Source organism: Amphiprion ocellaris, chromosome 18 (genome assembly GCF_022539595.1).
Source record: "Amphiprion ocellaris isolate individual 3 ecotype Okinawa chromosome 18, ASM2253959v1, whole genome shotgun sequence".
Lineage (NCBI taxonomy): Eukaryota > Metazoa > Chordata > Actinopteri > Pomacentridae > Amphiprion > Amphiprion ocellaris.
Window position 1 is genome coordinate 32,363,965 of NC_072783.1, and position 23,184 is coordinate 32,387,148.

Here is a 23,184-nt window from a genome sequence, read left to right on the forward strand (position 1 = left end):
CCTCATGTTCCTCATTACATCAGCTACTGTGAAAATACCACAGTGCTGGGTAGAAAGGGTAAAAGGTAGCCGATCTATTTATTATTGTACGTATGTATTAGTGCATTAATAATAAAAATAATTTCATAATTTTCACATGTTAATTAATTAAGGCTAGAAAATGTACTCTAATTGTGGAAAATTAGTTATTTTCCGCTATATTATAATAGTTTTTGGTGCCCCAGTTGTTGGAATATTAGCATTTTTTACTTTAATTACTTTTAATGTACACTTAAGCACAATATTATAACTTTCTAAAGCTGAACATGGACATAAATTAAAGATTAGCAACAACAATATGGAGTAATGTGAAAGTGAGACCAGGGTATATTCAGTCCACTATCACAGGTAGAACAAGTACAGGTACAGTCAGCACTTCTTAATGCCCACGGTACTTTTTAATCGGATCCTAAGTGGACTCTGTGACTCTATGTGAAGTAGTCTACCTGTAGATGTAAATCAGGGTAACTACATTATAAGGCAACAGTTGCTTTACTATTGTTTGCTATTGTTGATCGCTGTCTATAATCTTCATCTCTCTTAGGTTGCAATCTTAGCTGTGGCTGGAATCCTGAAACAGCAAAAACGACCAGTAAAGAAAGTTTCTGTGAAGCCATCAGATATCAGTGAGTTTACACAGACAAACACATACAGTCTCACATTCAGTCCTTGGAGGAAAAGGCAGAAGTTTTAGCTCCTAATTCTAATTAAATAATACATCATGATGTACGGACTAATTGTGTGGTAATTTACTGTTGAATAAACTGTAAGACTATAATATTCATCCACATTTGCTGTTTATTAAAAATGATAAATTGCTTCAAGTTTTTTGTAGTCTAGAAACTGGGAAGCTTCCCAAAACATTCACTCACCTCCAAAAAAAAAACCAGACAAATACCACATTTATTTGTGTGGATGTTTTATGGGATCTCTGTAGGTGGTATCGAGGAGGAAGCGGAGGGTGTGTGTGTTGGGGATCGTGAGGGGAATCGCTGGCTGCAGTATGACAGCAACAACCTCCCTCTGACTCAGGAGCAGTGGGACTCTCAGCGTTATATGGAGAAAACACACTGTGGCTACTACTCATGGCCGAGGTAAACGACAGCACATTCAGAAAGCGGACGGCTGATTAACGGCCTGGTTGGAGGGAATAAAACAGCTGATTGACTTAACTGCCTGGTTGATTTGATGCTTGTCTCTGAGCCTTTTGTGGCCATGTTCATGTCTGACGAACTGCTAGATGACTGATCTGGGTGGCTGGATAACTAGCAGGGTGTTGAAGTGACTTTCTGTCACGGCCTGGCCCAGATAAGGCTTACTGAACGACTTACTGCCTGGCCTAGATAGAAGAATTGATGTATAGGTGGAGGGCTGGCTGGCTGTCTCGGCATGCGGACGGCTTGCTGACTAACTGACTTTATAATCATTCATTTATCCTTGCTGCTTATTTGAAGACAGTATGTGTCTATCCAGATTTTTTCTTTGTGTTGTTATCTATAAATCACAGCAGCCTCTTCTTTGTCTCCCACTCCTTTCAGAGAAATGATGATCTATGCAGCTTCTGAAAAGCCAAACGATGACCTGCCATACGAGGAGATGAGTGAGGTACGTGTCTGCACTGCGCCCCGCACACAAAATCTCTGCTTCGCTCTCTCTCGCTATTATTATTACATTTGGTTTGTGTGTCACTCAGGGTGAAAAGATCATCTTTGAATATTTCTCGGACCCCGAGTTTATTGACCAGCTGATAGAGTTTCTCTCTCTGGAGGAACGCAAAGGAAAAGACAGCTTCAACCCTCGTCGCTTCTGTCTCTTCAAGGTGCAATTGAAATTCTCATCCTGGATCGATCTGTATAAAAAAAACTTGTTACAAAGAAGTGACACAGCATAATACCACAAGCTAAGGCTAAATTGAATTCCACGGAGCTGCAATTTCTGTCATCAACTTCAGTGATTCATTGTTCTCCGTCAGGCGGCGGTTTACTTGCATCAAACAAATGAGTGTAACCTGTCTTTTTCTGGTATAAAAAAAAATGAAAAAAGAAATAAAAGAATGAATGTCTTTGTTTCTTCAATGCCGAACAAGCCCACATGCTCGCATTTGATTGACAGGGGCTGTTTCGTAACTATGGCGACGTGTTCCTGCCGTTACTATGGCCACACCTGGAGCAGCTCGCCAGTGACCCCCACGAGAGCTCCCAGCGCTGCGTGTGCGAGATTACTGCAGGACTAATCAGAGGCAGCAAACTCTGGAGCTTCAGCAAGGTACTGGAGACACACACACACACACACACACACACACAGTGACAAGCATCCACACTGCACTGCTTTTTTGATAAGAAAAGTCAATATTAATAAAAACTTTCATTACTGTATGTGTGTGTGCTCAGGTGGATAGGTTGTGGCAGCTTTTGTGCCCTTTGATCAGGACAGCATTAAGCAACATCACAGTGGAAACCTACACAGACTGGGGCACCTGCATCGCTACTGCTTGTGTGAGTTGCTCACATGCATACAAATACACCCCAGAGAACACAGTTTATTAAAGAAGAATTAGGGATTTATCAATTTGTTTAACTCAAAAATGTCGAATACCAGAGTTGAAAATACAGCACAAACTCTCAGATGTTCCAGTTTTTTTGCTATTTTTAGCTTTTATAGCACCGTGGCTGTAGGGGTTGCAGTGTCAGTCAGCTGACATTTGTAGGTTTTGAGTCAAATGTCTCCCTAACTATTGAATGAATTGACATGACATTCAGTGCATACATGTGGTCCCCCCTAATGATGAATTATAATAACTTGGGGGATCCTTTCATTTGCTATTTGGCATCATCCATCAAGATTTTAACCAAATACCTACAAATTTAATGGCATTCCTCATCATTCTCAGCTCTGTTTTGTGTTTAGTGCCAATTAGCAAATGTTAGCATCCTTAAAAGCAAACTTAAAATGGCAACAATGTTCAGCATTACACCTGCTAAACCTCAGCATGTTACTCTTGTCACTGTGGTTAGCATTTAGCTTAGAGCTCCAATGTGGTGAAGGCCAGTCTCACAGAACTGCACCATAGTCGGAGTCTCATTGGTGGGCATCGAACGTCCATGGAAATAATCCATTCTTGCCTAAAAATGTTACTCTACATCCTTAATTCCTTGCTTCTGTTGTGTCTACTCACAAATGTATGTCGATTTGGATCAAAGCATCTGCTACATTAAATAGTAGAATTGTAAATCTGTGCCGTCTCCACCTCTTTCTCCACCAAACCATCCCCATTCGTTGAATCTGAAGCACACAGCTGACCTACAACTCTGCTCCAACACTGTGAAACTGCTCTATGCAACAGAACAGCAAGTTTTTAGAATGGACTAATTCAGCCATACATGTTCAAACTGGAAACCAATTCTATAAAAAGCAGAAAAATAATACAGAAGTTCTCGCCCTGCATGTTGACAGGATTGGTCCTTTAGGTTTGCTTTGTATGAAACCCTGGAAGTCTGAATCTGTGTTTTTAAGACTCATCACATCAGTATACTGTAGTTTCAAGGTGAAAACACTCAGCCATGCCGTTGACAGCTTATTTCAAATCACGATGTGTCTTGACAAGGTTAAAATCTTGATTTCCACCAGAGGGGGGTCTAGATAATTACAAATAAATGTCTTACTAGACAATTTTGTAAATCTGTGCTCTTCATGTGGGGACTAAGGTTAAAGTATTGTTGCTGCCTCTGTAGCAGGAAAGCCATTTGGATCAATGAAAATAGAACATTTTAATTGAAAATCTTTAGATTGATTCATTTCTTTTTAAAAATGCAAAGGAAAAACTACTACAGTATACTATTCTGTTTGGGTTCTTACTGCTGAGTGACAGTTATCTGCTAGGAAATCTGTGTTGCTTTTGCGGAGGAGATATGTCAAATACATGCTAAATTATGCTGATATAATAAGAAAAAAACACGTACAGTTTTCATCCAAAGACTACTAAGGGTAAGGGGATATGTGCATACAGTAGCTCAGTGGATAAATACCTGAAATAACTGGTCTAAAAATAATGCTGTTTTGTACTGGATGCTGTCCAAATAGGAGGGCAGGGACCCCAGGAAACTCCACTGGCTGTTGGAGATGCTGATGGAGAGCCCCCTGAGCGGAGAGGGTGGCTCATTCAGGGATGCAAGGTATGTGTGTGTGTGTGTGTGTGTGTGTGTGTGTGTGTGTGTGTGTGTGTGCGAGTGTGTGTGCGAGTGTGTGTGTGTGTGTGTGTGTGTGTGTGTGCGTGCATGAGCAACAATCTGCACACGTGTGTGTTTATGTCATCTGCAGTATTTCTGAGGTTTCTGATTTCAGGCTGCAGCAGTAACCTGAGCTGCTGAGCTTATGTGCCGCAATAACACAAGGACCCCCCTCCTCCATCCCCTTCTCTCTCTTTGTCTCTGTCAGTTTGCTATATGTGCTTCAGGGAGGTCTGGCCCAGCAGCAGTGGAGGGTTTCTGAACTGCTGCACCGGCTGCTGGCGTACCTGGAACCCAAACTCACCCAGGTGTATAAAAATGTCAGGGAGCGCATCGGCAGGTACCAAATGAACTCATCTCTTCTGGACAATCATGTTGAAATAATCGGATTCGTTTGCGTGTGCATGTCTGTCTCAACTGCATCCCACGCTGCATTTGCGACTTTTCATTCTCCCCGTTTCTTTTTCCCTCTCCAGTGTCCTGACCTATATCTTTATGATAGACGTGGCCCTGCCCCACACCCGGCCCACCTCCTCCCCCCACGTGGCAGAATTCGTCACCCGGGTCCTGGAGCGCCTCAAGCCCCTCACGTCAGAGCCCGAGATCCACAACCACGTCCACGAGGAGAACACCCAAGAGACGGACGAGCGCACCCAGGCTGTCAAGCTGCTCAAGACGGGTCAGAATGTGGATGCAAGCATGTAAACTGTATGGTGGATGGACGTGGTGGAAGCTGGGGATAGACACCGGCTTTGGGGGAAATTTATAAATATATACTGTGACAGCCTGCTGTCTTGGTGAAATAGACAGACACACTGAGGCCAGATGAAACTAGCTAGAAGCAGGGATCTCTGTTATTGATTTCACCTTTTAAATTGACTTTTAAAGATAGCGAAGTATAGATTGAAGCAGCTATTCAAGGCTGTGTGTTCAAGCATTTCGAAAAGAAGTTATGGAAAAGAGTCCAATTCAGTGCCTGGGAGTGTGTCTCTAATATAATTTGTACAGGTCACACAGTTGAGTAATTTAAACTAGATTTTACTATTGATTTTTTCTCTCTCTCAGTTACAGGCCGGTCTCTAATAGCAGTTTAACAAATTGCGTTCACTTCGTTTTTCAGCATTTTCTGATTTAATGTTTTTTTAAAGGAATATTCAACCAAAGGGTCAGTTCCTCTAAATGACAAAAAAAATAAATAAATAAACATATTTTCCCACTTACCTCTAGTCGCATTTAGCAATGGAGATAGATTTGGTGTTATTTGCCTGGGTGCTCTGCTACAGAAATGTTTATCTTTACCCAAACAAGAAATAAACTTTGCAGGTCTGTTTCATGAGACAGCTGCGTAGGAGAGAGATGAGCATTTACACAAACTTCCAAAAGGCATCTCAAACACTGCATAAATCACAAAACAGTCCAAATTTACCGGATGAAGGCATCACATCGAAACCTTGCAGATAAATGCAAGTTAGTGTTTCAGTGTATTTTTGTACTTCAACCAAAACACAATTGAGTTGATTCCCATGTGTAGCAACAACTTTGTGGGAAAGTTTAAATGTGTTGAACTCTGACCGAAGCTGTGTTGATCTTCACTGGCACAAGTAATCACTACTTGAAGTGAAAGATGGATAAAATATGTGTACGTCGTGCTTCTGAGTTTCAAGAACTTTACAGTACCAAAATGGCCAGTACTGAGATCAGACAAATGAGATGCTGCGTAATATCAGAATGTCATGATGCCGCCACCACCATGCTTCACATCATGATGATGCTGCCGCCACCACCATGCTTCACATCATGATGATGCTGCCACCACCATGCGTCACACGTCACAATGCTGCCACCACCCTGCTTCACGTCATGATACTGCCACCACCATGCTTCACATCATGATGATGCTGCCACCACCGTACTTCACGTCACAATGCTGCCACCACCATGCTTCACGATGATACTGCCACCAGCATGCTTCACATCATGATGATGCTGCCACCACCATGCTTCACGTCACAATGCTGCCACCACCATGCTTCACGATGATACTGCCACCAGCATGCTTCACATCATGATGATGCTGCCACCACCATGCTTCACGTCACAATGCTGCCACCACCATGCTTCACATCATGATGATGCTGCCACCACCATGCTTCACGTCATGATACTGCCACCACCATGCTTCACGATGATACTGCCACCAGCATGCTTCACATCATGATGATGCTGCCACCACCATGCTTCACGATGATACTGCCACCAGCATGCTTCACATCATGATGATGCTGCCACCACCATGCTTCACGTCACAATGCTGCCACCACCATGCTTCACATCATGATGATGCTGCCACCACCATGCTTCACGTCATGATACTGCCACCACCATGCTTCACGATGATACTGCCACCACCATGCTTCACATCATGATGATTCTGCCACCACCATGCTTCACGATGATACTGCCACCAGCATGCTTCACATCATGATGATGCTGCCACCACCATGCTTCACGTCACAATGCTGCCACCACCATGCTTCACATCATGATGATGCTGCCACCACCATGCTTCACGTCATGATACTGCCACCACCATGCTTCACGATGATACTGCCACCACCATGCTTCACATCATGATGATGCTGCCACCACCATGCTTCACGATGATACTGCCACCAGCATGCTTCACATCATGATGATGCTGCTACCACCATGCTTCACGATAATACTGCCACCAGCATGCTTCACATCATGATGATGCTGCCACCACCATGCTTCACGTCATGATGATGCTGCCACCACCATGCTTCACGTCACAATGCTGCCACCACCCTGCTTCACGTCACAATGCTGCCACCACCCTGCTTCACGTCATGATGCTGCCACCATCATGCTGCACATCATGATGATGCTGCCACCACCATGCTTCACGTCACAATGCTGCCACCACCATGCTTCACAACATGATGCTGTTACCACCATGCTTCACATCATGATGATGCTGCCACCACCATGCTTCACATTATGATGATGCTGCCACCACCATACTTTACATCATGATGATGCTGCCACCACCATGCTTCACGTCACAATGCTGCCACCACCATACTTTACATCATGATGATGCTGCCACCACCATGCTTCATGTCATTATGCTGCCACCACCATGCTTTACAGTGGGAATGGTGTGTTTGTGATGGTGTGCAGTGTTTGGTGTCCAACAAACGTAGTGTAGTGTAATGGCCAAAAACCTCAATTTTGGTCTCATCAGACCAAAGAACTTTCTTCCAGAGTAGGTGTAGCAATGTGGAGCTATGTGTTCCTTTACTGGCACAGAATTGAAGCCAATAGAAATGCAAAAAGAAATTCCTGCTGTAGTCCCACGGGAATTTAGCTATGTAAAGCTAGCAAAAATTAGCACCACTCTAAGTTTTTTTGTTGCATTATAAGGGAGAGACTCACCAATTAGAGAATCCTGCATAGAAATCTATGAGCAAATCAAGTCCCACCCCATTACCAAAACAGCCAATGGTGTAACTGTGTATATGTGTAGTATAAGTATAAGCTGTGGGGGAAAAGAACTTTTTAAGCCTTATTTTGATGCAAAGTTGCCAAATTTTATACCGTTTTTTTGATTTGACTGCTGATTCTAAAAATGCAGCTTTTAGGTCATGGTGACCCTTGAAATTGCAGTTACTTCTCTCTCCTCCTTCGTTTACATATGAGCATGGTTTTGTTAGCCAGAAAAAAACTGCCTAGGAAGATGATTGCCAAATAGCGAGACTTGCTTGTAAGGGTTTTGATAGCACTACCAAAGCATTTTTCTGATGGAAGAAGTCTCAGATATTGATTTTACAAATCCTGGGCACATAAAATCCAAAATACTTTTCAAAATCCTGCTAGAAAATTGTTCAAAAATTAATCCATTATTAGCATCAGAGTAGATAGTTCATAGTGTTCTTGCTTTGTTACATTTTGTTTATTCACACCTTCAAGTTCTATTACACTTGTTTGCCAAAAACTAAATTCAGATCTCATTTTTTTGTCTTAATATTTGCACATTGTTGCTCTTCCAGTTTGTCATTACTCTAATACTCCATTATACAGATAAATATCTGGTTACGGAATTACACAAGTCATTAGATACTAAATCATGATAGATTGTGTTTTATTACCGGAGCTATGCAGTAAGGTCACAGCACCCAGTCTGTAGTTTTTTATTATTTGGCAGCGACCCAAACTCTCCTCTTTGTGTGTGTGTGTGTGTGTGTGTGTGTGTGTGTGTGTGTGTGTGTGTGTGTGTGTATGTGCTGTTTTCAGTGCTGAAATGGTTGATGGCGAGTGCGGGGCGAACTTTTACCACTCCTGTTCAGCAGCAACTACAGCTCCTGCCTCTGCTCTTCAAGGTAAAACACACACACACACACACACACACACACACACACACACACACACACACACACACACACACACACACACACACACACACACACACACACACACACACACACACACACACACACACACACACACTGACACTCACAGGTCCCAGCACAGCATTATTACCCACTCAATCTTACTTGCCCATTAAACTCAATTTCTCTCTTCATTTACTCAAAACGGTGCGTCGCTCTGTGTCTTCCTACCTCTCTCCGTCTCCCTCTCTCCCTGCAGATTGCCCCGGTGGAGATTGATGAGAGCTATGATGAGATGAAGCAGGATGCGCGCACGTGTCTCTCTCTCATGTCCCAGGGCCTTCTGTATCCTGAGCACATCCCTCTGGTTCTGGCAGCACTGGAGGAGGTAATATGCACACACAAAGATGCTCATAAACACACACACACACACATACTGCCGCACTTGCCTACTGTCAGTGTTCCAAACCTAATGCTGCCTGAGGTGTCGCGTCAGACTAAAAAACAACCTACGCTGGTTTAATTTGCTTATTTTATGACACTTACAGTATTTCTGTGAGGAGTTTTGCGTGTGAATGTTGTGAAATTTCTGCTTTCTAACCTTCACGTCTACGGTTTTTGATAGCAGACGGGATGAGTTCTGTGTTTCACCTTGACAAACTCAAACCTAAATATTTCATCTTGTGGGAAGACAGTATCACGTGGCGCACACAAGTTATTAAAGGAATGATTTAATTTTGTGTTCGTTTTCCTGCTGCGAGTCACTTATATGTAGGCCTGTCACAGTTATTACATAATTGCATGTGTTTTTCATAACCATGACTCTCCTCTCCTTTCACCTGTATGAAAACAACAGGATCAAACTAACAGAAATGCCATATTTTAACACTGTTTTCATGTCATTTCCCCCACACTTAGCCTCTAATATTTGAACAACAGTATTTTGATGAGAATATATTGACAATAACATCATGAATTTAGCTGCAAATTCAGACACAAATTGAACAGGCGAGTTTAATAACTTTGAGGAAGCAATGTGTTAGATTTGCAGCAAAAATATGACACTCAAAGGTGCTACTGACATGAATATAAAATTAACAGAGGCATAAAATTATCAGAAAAAGACTGTTTAGTCAGGTGAAAGCCTACTCCTATTTGGATACTTGAAAAGATGGGATATGAGCTTAGCTTAGCATAAAAAAGATGAAAAAGTGGGAAAGCAGCCCAGCTGGCTCAGGTAAAATCCATTTACCTGCACCACTGAAGCTCACTCATTACATTTGTGCAACTTTAATCTATCCAAAGAAAGAAACAGTTTAAGAAAAAGAAATATGATGGAACAAGAATGTTTCTTGCATGCGACTGCCCATAAAACCAAACTTGTCATTTTTACACTCTCAAGATTGTGTAAATTAGTGGGTGTAAGAGGTGCTGATTTTTTCACCTTTGGACAGATGTGGGATAGCTGTGTCCCCCATTCCCAGTTTTTATGCTGATCCAGGATCTATTCTAAACTAATCATATGCTGGTTCTGTTGTTTTTGTAAAGGAATGTTGCAAACATGAATGTGATTCTTGTAAACTCTCTGTAAGAGGGTGAATTGTGTTTCCAAAACTGTCAAACTACTCCTTCAAAAGTCAGGTTTTAGAAGCTACCTGGAGCTACACTGCACCTACCAGAAACATTGTGGTGACTGCTTGTTTGATAGGAAAATGACTTTCTGCAAGAAGTCATTAGTACACCTGTCAATGCACACACCAAAAGGTTTTCATGCATGTTCAATGTCGTGTGCACAATTGAGTTTACCTCTAGTGCCACCAGCAGGTTGATGTTTTTGATTTTTAGTAAAATGTCTCAACAACTATTGAACAGTCTGCCATGAAATATGGTGCAGATTCATAATGATTTGTAATAATATAGTGATCCATTGCATGTTTTTGACCAAGTATTTGAACACTAACAAAATCAGCTTCCACTGTACTTCTTTAATGAATAATAATGATGGGTGAAGAAGAGAAGGCATGCTTGCTCACTAAACAAAGATGGTAAATATGGTGAACGTTATATCTCTTTATCATTAGCATGCTACGAGTATTGTAATTATGAACATGTGTGCATGCTGGCATCTATGTATAGCTTCACATAAGCAGCTAACATGGCTGCACAGTGTTCTTTTTGCTGTGCTCTCATTATCTCCTTCCTCTCTCCCCTCTGTGTAGATGGCAGGCAGCAGGTCGTGGCATGCACGCTTCTCAGTGCTGACCTACCTCCAGATCATGATTTTCTACAACTTGTTTACTCTGCTCAGTGTGCCTGCTGAGGTTCTCCGCATCCGAAAGCTGGTGATGCAGCTGCTGCTCGATGAGCAGCTTGAGGTAATGTATTCACAAACAGGCAACAAGCACGGCTTTAATGCAGCCAGCGTGCCTCTGTAAGGTATAATTGCTAGAAGATTATAAAGGGGGCCCACTTATTGTCCCCTAGTCCCTTCCTCACTAAATCTTAATCCTTCTTTTCTGTTCATGGTTATTGCTTGAAAATAACAGTCCACCTCACTTCCCAGTGTAGTTATAGGAATAGAGCTGTGTGGTAGCCTCATTTGTAGAAAATGTTCATTTAAATGGTCTGAAAATACCATCACAAATCAATCTAAAACCCCAAAGTACTCGCCGATTAGTTTGACTGTTAATCCTCTAAATTAATTATTAATGTCTATTTATTGAAAATCAGCTTTCATTCTTGAGCACAGAACATGGCAGGCTCTTCTTATATCGAGTTATGTCAGCTTTTTGCACAATCCACGTCCCACTTGTCTTGCTTTTAAAACCTTTCAGCTGTCTTCTTCCCATTGATCTGGACGAGCAGCGCAGGTGAAAATCAATAACCGCCGGGCCTGGACCACGTTGTCTAAATTACAAACGCTTCTCTTAATATTATGTTAACCGTGTTGAGAGTGCAGGTAGCGGCCGCACTGCCTTTGCATCATTGTCTGTTTCGATGCATCAGCCGTCACTCAGAGCCTATTCATAATTTATGCAAAGTGATGCAGGAAGGCAGTGATGTTCTGTAAGTGAATTTCACCTCAGCTCAACTCAGCATTTCCCCCCTCCTCCCTCATCCTCCTCTGCTCATCTCTGTACCTCGCTTTTCCCCTTCCGATCTCCTCCTTGCGCTCTTTTAATAAATTGTGCATGCATTTCTCGCCCTAAAACCTCCTCGTGCTCTCCACCGCATCCTGCATTTGTCGGTTCTGATCTTCACGGCTCTGTTTTTTTAATTCCCCATCTTGTTTTCTTTGTCTCTACTCGCTGTCCTTCCCCTACCCTCTCTTTCGTCTTTCTCCCCTGTAGGTGAGGGACATGGCATGCACCACCCTCAGTGGTTTACTGCAGTGCCAGTTCTTCCCTCTGGACTCCAGTCTGCAGACACAGCTCCAGACGCTGAGTCAGACTTGCCTTCCCAAGGCCAGAGGAGAGCTAGCCTCCACAGGTACCAGCGCACACACATTTCCGTCCCCATCACACAGCGAGGATATCACAGTAATACTTGCCCTATTACCCTTTCTTATCCCTGGGGAATTGTGAACCTTGAAATTCTGGCCCCAGTTTAACTCCCCATTTGTGTGTGTGCGTGTGTGTGTGTGTGTGTGTGTGTGTGTGTGTGTGTGTGTGTGTGTGTGTGTGCGTGTGTGTGTGTGTGTGTGTGTGTGTGCAGACTTGGTGCGGCGCCATGCTGGAGTGCTCGGCCTCAGCGCCTGCATCCTGTCGAGCCCCTATGATGTTCCAGACTGGATGCCTCAGATACTGATGGACCTGAGTGACCATCTCAACGACCCGCAACCCATAGAGGTCCGTGTACACAACCGCACACACGCACACGCTCACGTACAAACATCTCGCTCCAAACAGTGTGAGCTGAAAGAGTACAATTTCATTGTCCAATTGAGGAGAAAATTGTCTCTTTGGCCTTACTTCAGGCATGAAGAAGACATACAATGTAATCCGTAGAGCACAGTTTGAATAATACATTACAGTGATGGGGAGCCAATGATGATAATAATTTAGTGCTTCTCCTGTTGCAAAGTGAAAGAAAATAGGAAACACAGTTCAGAAAATAGATTTGTGAGTGGATGAATTAACCAATCTGCCACTAGAAAGACAGAACTCTACATAAAATGTGCACAGAATGGAAGCACAGTTTGGTTTCTTGAGGCATTATTCCATCGTCTAAATCAGCTTTGGCGTATTCTTTGTGAAGGCCAAAGTGTAAAACAGATGCACTCAATGTTCAAGTCATGAACACATCTTTAGTTTTAGTGATCACCACTTTAATTCCCTGTTTTCTGTCCTTGTTGAAGTGACTAACTTTTCACTCCAAACTTGTTTCACTTTAAATAATTTCCACATTGCATATTTAAATGCTTGTATCGGGCTTTTTAACATGAATAAATTAGAATTTCCTCATTAGTTTTTAATTTATGTCAACAAATAACTGCAAATATGTCCAGCTGCTGTCGGATTCTACTCTGAGATTTACATCATGTGTTTCCAGATTCAGAGAGAAGCAGCAGCTTTGTTTTACAGCTCAAAACAGGAACTGTTTGCTTTGCAAGTCATATTCATTATTGCTCTAGTTTCCACTCTTAAACCTAAGTGTAGGTTTCATTCTGTCCTAATACATAGTGGCTGTTTACAAGTGCTTTCAGGTTTTTTTCACTCCTCAAAGCAAATGAAGCAAGAGAAAGGGCTGCTATCAACATCCTCTTTATTGCAGGACTTTAATACAGTCTAATAGAAACATCCTAATGCTGAGAAACAAACAAATCCCTTTGGACTCATGTATATTAGTGTGTACGTTTAGTTGTGAATCATGAAGCATCTTGTTTATCTAGACGCTGAATATATTTAGTTGCAAAGATGAGAATTAGTCCTTTTTGCTAGCTATTGAGAACAACAGAAACAGATGCAATTAATTTTTTACTACGGCCAAGTTAAAACTCAATAAAACAGAATAATTCTGGTGTACAGATAATCAAAAATGAATGATTCTTTAATTATCTGTGTAAAAATAATATATATAATGTCTTCTATATATTCATAATGCAGTAAGGTCTTGATGTTACTATGTAAAGTGCCTTAAAGTGATTTATGTTGTGATCTGCTGCTATAAAATTTAAACTGATTTCAAAATGTAATTATTTAATTAGTATTAACTCCGATGTTGGATTTAGGAACAAAGGTGATCTAGAAATCTGACCTCAACAGTGAAAATGATTCCGTTAGCGTTCTTTACTTTCAGGTTTTTCTGCAATTATCAAAGAAAAGTTCAGGTACCGGAATACATAAGTAAAAGTACACAAGTATTAAAAGAAAATGGAGTGAAAGTAGGAGTAAGCAGAGTCTAATTTGTCATCAAAGGGCCAAAATTGCACACTAACCTTTCAGCATATTCTAATTCAAGTAGTCTGAGTGGAAACTACATTCCTGTAACTCCTCCTGGGTTCATTTTCCAGCTTTAGAAAATCTCACCCACGATGGGAGATTTGAGCAAATCACAGGTCTTTCCATCCACAGCAGGTGAGATAGTATAAATAGCAGCACAGGCCACAGTAAGAATAGGAAGTGGAGGTACAGGGGGTTAAACACAGGACTTTCAGGAGTGTAGAGCCATAATGGAATGTTGAATTTTAGCTTGGAGTCAAGAGGAAAAGCTACATATATGTTGTCAAATTCAGCAGATTTCTGCCTACTGCAGCTTTCAAATATCAAAAATAAAATTACCATTACACAGGAAATGCTCCCCTGTGAGTGTTACTGATCATATTAAAGGAGAATGCGTAAATATATCAACTGCATTTTATTTTAGTGGGTGGTCAAGGAGCAGATAATTTAAATTACTTTCTAATTATTGGTAGGTTAATCAGTAACAAGGCAGTAAATTGTATGTTTCCACAGATATTGTGGTGATCTTTGTCATACAAATCATACATAACTACAGGAAGTTTATGTATCCAAGAACAATTTTTAGTACATTTAGTTCCTTTTAGCTGCCTTATAGCAGTTTCTGGCTTCAGAATCAGAAAGGTTTTACTGCTAAGCACGATTTCACATAGGATGTGACTTGGTGTTTTAGTGCAAGTAAGATATAGATTTAAAAGTGTTGCCAGTTGTAGGTATTAAGTGTAACAAGATATTAACAGGAACAGCACTCAGAGAGCGCAGTACTCTGCCAAGGCTGCTCAGTTGTCATTTCATTTCTGATGGCCGAAATCTTGAAAAACATAGAATGTAGCCATTTAATATAGATGCACCTACAAACAAAATGACCTTGCTCTGAGCACAGGTGTGTGTTCTACATGTGTACGTTATGTACGGATACCGGATCATGTGACCTAAATGTAGCAGGCTGCAGGAATTGATGGGACTCAGAAACACCCCCACAGTTTAATCAGTTGTTCCTTGTATGACTTCTGACGGATACGTCCTGATAAGTCCTCAGCGGTGGATTTGTAGTAGGATCACAATCATGTGATCATGTAGTGTTCACTTGTCACGGTTACAGTGACGCTGTTCTGCTATCTCACAATGATACAGAAATCTTTAACAAATCTGTGGATCCAGACTGGAAGCCGCATCAAAGCCAAAATCCAATCATGTGGTCATTGTGTCATTTCTGACCTTCCCTGAAAATTTCATCCAACTCCGTTAGTCTGTTTTTGAGTGCTGTTGCGCACAGACAGACAGAAGGACAAACATACGCCGATTGTCACCTAATAGTAATAACAAGCAGTGTGATAAGTCAAATTAGCACTAAGTGTAATAGTGTTTATAAATCACAAAAAGAAATATTTTCAGTGTGGAGGAATGTTGAAATTAGTTGTCTGAGAATATATGAGGCTGCATAGTATGTAGGGCAGACAAGAAATTGAAATATGCATGAAAATGACAGTAATCCTGTTAAAAACTGTGAGTTAATGTAACACATAGCATTAATGTCTATGGTGGAGTCCTTTTTGAAGAGGCCAACTGCTGTATTTTCCTTGCAGGATAATAATAGACGTTAAAATGATGACTTGTGGCTTTTCTCCCAAGATGACGGTGAAGAAGACCCTGTCTGAGTTCAGGCGCACTCACCACGACAACTGGCAGGAGCACCGTCAGTGCTTCACCGACGACCAGCTGCTCGTGCTCACAGACCTGCTGGTGTCGCCCTGTTACTACGCCTAGACGGCCATCTGCCTTGCCCCGGGTCCTCTGCAGGCTGGCCCACCACTACCACAGGAAAAACAATTACACCTTTTTAGCACTGTTGGGAAACTGCAGCCCTCCGTGCAGCCTGTTAAAATAACGTCTGATAACGCTGGCTGGGGAACTCTCCCTCTGGAACCTCACATTGCCACTGTTGGCCTTCAGTAAACCCAGCAGGAAAAAAAAGCAGTTCTGGGCAAAAAAAAACTCGGTTTCAAATATTGAACTTACTTGGTGTGTTTATTTTGTTACGCCAAGCAGCTCAGCAGCCCCAAAGGTGGCCACTCTAGAGATAAATGTGTTTGTATTTAGTTTTCTTGTTGTTCTAATGGAGCATAATCAGCTGATGATGTGCCCACATCTGCCAGAAACCTGTTTTTTTCATCTCATTATTTCCCATCACTCAAAACACACACACACACACACACACACACAAACATATATATATATATATATATATATATATATATATATATATATATATATATATATATATATATATATATATATATATATATATATAGTATATGACATGAATATGTAGGAATAATATAAAAATCCACAGTATTATTATTAAACACATCAAACTACTATGTTATAACACGTATCCAATGTGACAACGTTTTTAATATATAAACTTAATATAGATATAGATTCAATAATTTAAATAATAAATACAACACTTATGGGCACATTTACCTGCAATAGGTAATAAAATGTATAACAAGGTGTAATAAGTGTCATGTGCTGTGTCACTGTGCTGTATTATACAATAGTTCAGCACTGAGAATTTAATGTTTCCTGTTAAATAAATTCTTTAAATAATTTGTAAAGCATTTTATTTTAGAGAGGCAGAATGAATGTGGTGTGCTAAAATACATCCACATCACATAGCTGTTCATTATATTCTGCAGAGAGTTCAAACATAAAAGCTACTTCTTGCACGGATAGTTTTTAGTTTTGTGCCAAAAAAACCCCCAACTATGCTGTGTTGTACGGATTCCGCTACAGTCAATAAACACTGGTTGCAACTGTGTGTGTGTGTTTAAGAAAGACAGGATCACAGATAGAGCTGTCACTATTTTCATTCTGCATGTTGATGCTTTCTGATGCAGCGCTGTTGAGTTTGATATGTTCACTGTGCTGAGACGTATGCTGGCAGAATGAGAAGAAGCCGATGCTTTAGTGCCAAGAGGTGCAGATAGTGAGACGCAAGTAAGCACAGTTTGGAATAAACAGTCTGTGTTTGTGTGCGATTACAGCGGTACGATGAGGATAGCTGCTCTGAAATTTGGTTTTCATACTAGAGAGAAAGCGAGAGATTAGACAAGTGACTTTGGAAAGCATTATATCATCTTTAAAAAAAAAGTGCAAGAGCATGACTGATTATGTTTCTAAACCTCAAGTTGGAGATTGAGAAGTGAATCGCAACTTTCTGGGATGCTTCCTTTTACTTAATCATTCTAATCCAAATTAGTCCCACAAAAATCAAGTCAGCATAATGGAGACACTATTATTCTATATAAAAGTGAAAAAACTGTCAGTGAAAAATAAGGCCAACCCAAGTAAGTGACAGTCCCTCTCACAGCTCTGAAAGGCTGTAATTTGTCTCAGCAGTGCCCTGGGCTGAATGCTAACATTAACATGCTAACATGCTCACAATGACAGCGTTAACATGCTGATGTTTATCAGGCAAAGTGTTTGCAACCTTCATCCTCTTCAGATCCCGCCATGCTAACATTTGCTAATTAGCAATAAACACAAATGACGCCTGGGGCTGCTGGAAAATATCATTAGTTTTGCAGGTGTTTGATCATAAACCAAATTAAACAAATTATAAATCTGACCTGATAACGGAGCTACGGAACACATTTATGGCACCAATTTAATTCGAGGGATTTCTTCATTATATTTGTTAGCAAAACATGTTTGCATTTTGGATCATTTGCTGCATTAAACCAACATTTTGAACACATCATCAAGAGCTTAGAGAAATGATACCTTTTTTCCTGATGCTATAAATAAACCACAAATGAGAATAATAATTAGTTGCAGCCATAGATCAAACTGCAGCCACGGTCTTGATAAAGCAGAGCAGCTGAGGTTTTGACTGTTAGGCGGATAGTAATAAATTAACAAAGAAGTTTTTCCTTTACAACATTAACTGTTACTTATTTAACCTTGGCGGTTCAATGCTATGAAGAAAAAAATCAGTACTGACCCAGAATTCCTCCTTTGTGCTGCTTTATTCAAAGCATGCTGTGTGGTTTACAGAATATGTAGTTTTACTGCCAGTTACAGTTCACATGTTTATGTCTTTTCTCTGTTCTGAAACAGCTTTCTTTACACATTTACTTGCACTATGATAGTTTCTTTCAGCGTGGAACAAAGTGATGGCAGTGTGACAGTAACGAGGTCAACATATTTTCAGTACCTCTATGTGTAAACCCTGAGATTATGTGACAATTACGAGCTGGTATATAAATAACTGATCAAAGTCATATTCATCCTATTTTGAATGCTTCTGCCCTTTATGTAGCCGTTCTCTTACTAAAGTTTCCAGAGAAAACAGGTGTGCGTCGGAGTCCTCGGGCAGAATAGTTCTCACTGCATCAGCCAGCTGAAACAGGTATTCTGTATTGTTCCCGCTTGGACCGGTGGAGCTGATGATCTGGCTGGCTATATCTTCCAGCGGCGCCGGCCCGAGGTAGTCAGGATTGTCCTGAGAGCCGATGTAGAGCAGCGTCTGGTCGGGCGAAGGAGCGAGGGGTGGACGGGGGTGGAAGGCAACCGTGATGACCTGATAACCACCTTTTTCCCGGTAGTCCAGGTAGCGCTTCACCTCCTGCTCCCGGCCGGTCGGCAGTTTGTAGGCGACGCCCCAAACACAACCCTGAAGAAGAAGCATGAGAAAATGGGGCCCACCTTCTTAAATGGAATTTGTTGTTATTTATAGGAAATGCAATATCTGGTATTGAAAACAAACTCCTTGGGTTTTAATTATGAAAGCAGCTGCAGTCTTGTCGGCATATGTTGTTAATGAAGCCTAATATTATCTCCAACATTAATCTATAATAAATTCTATAAATAAAAGCAAAACATCATTATTAGTGAAACATATACAAATAGTCCAAAACCCACATATATACAGTCATTTACGACTAAATTAATAAAAAAAATAAAGCAGCAGATCCTCATATTTGAAAAACTGTAGTTCATAAATGTTCCAGTGTTTCTTAAAGAATAATTAGCTGTCAAGATTGTTATTCATCATTTCATCTTCTAATATAAAATCATATTATCAGCATAAACAGTGTTACTAACCCTTGTGTGCTGCCTTCATTACACAGAAGACTGTCAGCTGGGTAGAGCTCAAATAATTAGTCAATAAATTGACTACTTGATTGACAGAAAATTAACTGAAAACCATTTTTCTGCCTTTTTCTGTTACATATGATTGTAAAATAAATATCTTAAAGACATACAGGGCATCACCTTGGGCTTTAAGAAACTATGACAGTTTTTAAAATATTTCTTACTATTTTCTGACAGTTTAAAAGCCAAGACAATAACCAACTAGTCAAGAAAAGAACTGTTTGAACAGTGGTAATCGGTAAACTGAATAATCTGTAGCTGCAGCTGGACTGCCGAATGACAGCGATCACAGTTTCACTATTGAAGAAATACGAGCTGTTTGCTTCAGACTAATCAACATTTATTTAGAAGTCACCTCTAAAGGTTTCCTAGATGCTTGCCATGCTGGTGCCATCTCCTTTCTTGAGCAGCAGTTGACCTTGTAAAAACGTGTGTCTTTACTACGTGAAGGATGTGTGATTATCTGCAGCACCGGCACCGTTTATACTTCAGTATAGAAGAACCTTTTTTCCTTACAGTTTGGAAAAAGCAGTGAACAGAACTTCAGAACTCTCTTGTAATCCTATTTTGTAAATACTGCTGCTCACTTGGTTGTTGGCCTTCTCTTAACTACAGCAAATAATACAATAATGAGTAAGAAAAAGGTTGAAGTGTGACCTTCAGGAGGTTAGAATCTGTTATTATTGTAGGGTTAAACAATTTTTGAAAAATATCTAATTGCGATTTGATTTGCAATCTAATTTTTTAAAGCTCCAGTTGAAAATTCACTGTGATATTCATAATTCACATTAAAACGTGACGGAGTTTTACCATATTAGGTTCCATCAAAGGTGCACACAAAGTCACACAAGGAGGATGGCAAGAATTTCCAAAACCACTGATACGACAGTTTTACACGCTGGGTCAGACACACTATAAAACATGTGTCCTAAATTTCAGCCTTTTGATTTGCTAAATGCATTGTTTCAAATCATGATCGTTTTATTGTTCCATCCTCTACAAATAAAATGTGATTGTGTTTGCATTCTGCAAAAAAAAGAGCAAAATACATTTTCACCACCTACAAACATGACACATCTCCATTGTAAGTTCAAGCAAGTGGGTGAATTAAATTTCTGTAACTTATTTTAGCACATCTAAATGCTCGCTGAAAAGTTTATTTATTATTTCAGCATTGAAGATGAACTTACACTGTACATGTATGTGATATCTAAAAAATTTGCTCAAAGTAGATATTACAGTAAATGGCTTGTTTATGTTGCCTAAGTCAGCTTTTAAGGAAAATCTCCAACCATACAGCTGAAATGAAGAGTTGCTTTATTAGTACATTATAAAAAAAAAATGAAACAATAATTTGGATTAAGTATTAAGAGCTTCGATAATGTGTCAGGTTGTTGAGGGATAGCTGCATTTCTCTGTTTTATCTCATTAAACAGTGGATTTTTTCTGTGCGATTTGGGACTATATGTTAGACAAAACAAGACATTTGAAGATGGAATTCCAAGAAAAGACAGACTGACATTTTAAAGACTACATGATTAATTATGAGAAAATGACTGACAGATTGACCAATAATAGATGTAGCCTTAAGTAAGGTATGGTACTAATAGGTTTAGTAGTTTGTATAAACTCACCTCTGGGTCCTCCACCAGTGTGACTACACGGCCAGGCTGTAAAGGACAATGACAGAAAGTCAAGCACTGTGAAAAAGTTGCACAACAAAGACATTAAATGGAACAACAATAAAAACATTAGGAAAACTATAACCTGTAGCTTTAACCCATAATGTAAAATAGCTGTCAAAAAAGTAATACAATCAAATCCAAATGGCAATTCTGAAAACTTCTCGAACAAATGTAACTGATTGACTGCCAAAAACTGATTGTGTATTTCTTATCAAAGCTGTATCGCCCAGTTTTTAAAGGCTGCTTTTATCTGGATCCAACAGTCTTAACGTACAAATACACAAAACTTTGTGTGTGTGGTGACAGCAAAAGTGTGTCTTTGAAAGACTTTTCTTGTAACAGAATAAATGTGACCAAAAATATTTGTAGTTGATAGCAGAATTAGGCATGATATTTACAAATTAGGCAATACTATAGTAATTCCAGTGTTCGTTATCTATAAAAAGTTTTAGGCTGTGCATCATTAACATTATATATATATATATATATATATATATATATATATATATATATATATATATATATATATATATATATATATATATGTATATGTATATGTATATATATGGGCTGCAAGTGGAAAACTGCATTATCTGTCTTGCACTGGTCCTTTAAAGACATTTCAGCCAGTGTTGCTGTAAATTCACAGCTGCTTTTACCTGAACCAAACAATCAGAACTTGTAAATACACATACTTTGTATCTTTAGTGACAGCAAAGGTTTGTCTTTGTGAAATTTGAACATTTCTTGTAAATGAATAATTGTGACCAAAGATATAATCAGGCCTGACATTTCAGATTACAATAGAGTTATATGGTTAACTATTAAATAAATCACCAACTATTTTGGTCATCAATTAACTAGTTTGAATATTCCTTTAAGAAAGAAATCCAAATTCTCAGATTTTGGCATATTAAATTTGAATATGTTGTAGTTTCTTTCATTTTCTATAACATTCAAATGAATGTCTTTGGGTTGTGGACAAAACAAGACATTTGGGATACTTTACAAACCAAAGAACACATAATTAATCCAGAAAATAATCAACGGATTATTCAGTGCTGAAAATAATTGTGAGTTTCAGCCCTAAATTATAGTCAATATTAAGGCTATTTAGGCTGTGTGTGTTTAGTGGGTCTGTTATCCTTGTTTCAGACTGTAATTAACAAGATGTACTTTTGGAAAATGGCATTCTATGATTTGAATTGGTCACTTAATGCTATTACAACTGGTAAGTTGACTGAATTGTTCCATGTAGAACAGAGAGGAGGTTAAAATCATGCTGAGATATGATGATAACTGGTTTTGAGGATCAGTGTTTTGCACAATACCGGACAGAACAAGTGGATTAGTTATATTTTCTAATGGTGTGTTTGTTTTCATAGAAGACAATGTGATAATATCCCAGTTTTATAAATAAAAGTCAATGCTATGTCCCATAATAAATAAACAACTTACTTAGACAGTATGCTAACTGTTTAAGGATACGACAGTGAGCTTCACAGACTCTAAGTACAGAAACACTAGTCGGCTTTCTATAGCCGGGCCGCTATACAGAAGGTCCCAAAGTCGGTAACGCTTACTCACCTTCCCCGGTACTCCCCGGTGGTCGGTACTGCCTTGCCAAAACCGACGACTGAAGCCTTTAATGTATCCAATTCTCTTTTCCTCGTAAGGAAAATCCACTTTCCATATCAGGGAGCCGTAACCGAAGACCCACATGATAAGATGGTGTGCTAACGTCGCAGCGGCAAAGACGACGAGGACGGTTCGAGCTGAAGGACCAGTTTTACTCTGACGGTCGTAACGGCGGTCATAACATTAAAATGACCGGCATATTCACCTGTAACATGAAGTTCAGAGACAGGAGGTGCAGCTTAAAGAGCCTCTGTCCCCGGGCCAAACTGTCAAGTCATCCAGGTAAGATAAATAAAACCGCTTCCGCTGAGTAACTTTCAGTATAAATTGTTATAGTCTGTGCTGCATTGCCATAGCTACCATCTTTAGACTGTCCTGCTTTTATTTTGAAGGGAGAGCCGCCTGTTCTCATTGTGGGTCAAAAGGCTCAGGACCCTTTTTAGACATGGCACACGATTTTTAGAAAGCAGCAGCATAACTTCATGTATATATATTATCTGTCCAACTATCAGACTTTATGTTAAACCAAGACTCAGGCTCAGGAACAGTTTCTATCCATGCT

At 40.0% G+C, this 23,184-nt stretch overlaps 2 protein-coding genes across 2 annotated transcripts in view; one reads left to right on the forward strand and one right to left on the reverse strand.

Moving 5' to 3' along the window:
- Positions 1–16,347, forward strand: part of LOC111568273 (proteasome activator complex subunit 4B-like) — a 52,259-nt gene extending 35,912 nt beyond the window's left edge. The window contains exons 33-47 of the mRNA XM_055004210.1: positions 584–665; positions 977–1,133; positions 1,578–1,644; positions 1,733–1,858; positions 2,152–2,304; positions 2,430–2,534; positions 4,120–4,211; positions 4,474–4,605; positions 4,742–4,944; positions 8,583–8,668; positions 8,937–9,065; positions 10,897–11,052; positions 12,028–12,166; positions 12,392–12,525; positions 15,769–16,347. Of these exons, the coding sequence (XP_054860185.1) occupies positions 584–665; positions 977–1,133; positions 1,578–1,644; positions 1,733–1,858; positions 2,152–2,304; positions 2,430–2,534; positions 4,120–4,211; positions 4,474–4,605; positions 4,742–4,944; positions 8,583–8,668; positions 8,937–9,065; positions 10,897–11,052; positions 12,028–12,166; positions 12,392–12,525; positions 15,769–15,903 (1,896 nt within the window). The 3' untranslated portion in view covers positions 15,904–16,347. The remainder of the gene's footprint in view (positions 1–583; positions 666–976; positions 1,134–1,577; positions 1,645–1,732; positions 1,859–2,151; positions 2,305–2,429; positions 2,535–4,119; positions 4,212–4,473; positions 4,606–4,741; positions 4,945–8,582; positions 8,669–8,936; positions 9,066–10,896; positions 11,053–12,027; positions 12,167–12,391; positions 12,526–15,768) is intronic.
- Positions 16,348–18,151: 1,804 nt separating this feature from the next.
- chac2 (ChaC, cation transport regulator homolog 2 (E. coli)) lies at positions 18,152–22,914 on the reverse strand. The gene is made up of 3 exons (XM_023284404.3): positions 22,572–22,914; positions 20,934–20,969; positions 18,152–18,817 (listed from the first exon to the last, which is right to left on the reverse strand). Exons 1-3 carry the CDS (start codon positions 22,704–22,706, stop codon positions 18,434–18,436), a joined length of 555 nt encoding a protein of 184 aa, XP_023140172.1. The 5' UTR covers positions 22,707–22,914; the 3' UTR covers positions 18,152–18,433.
- Positions 22,915–23,184: the final 270 nt, after the last annotated feature.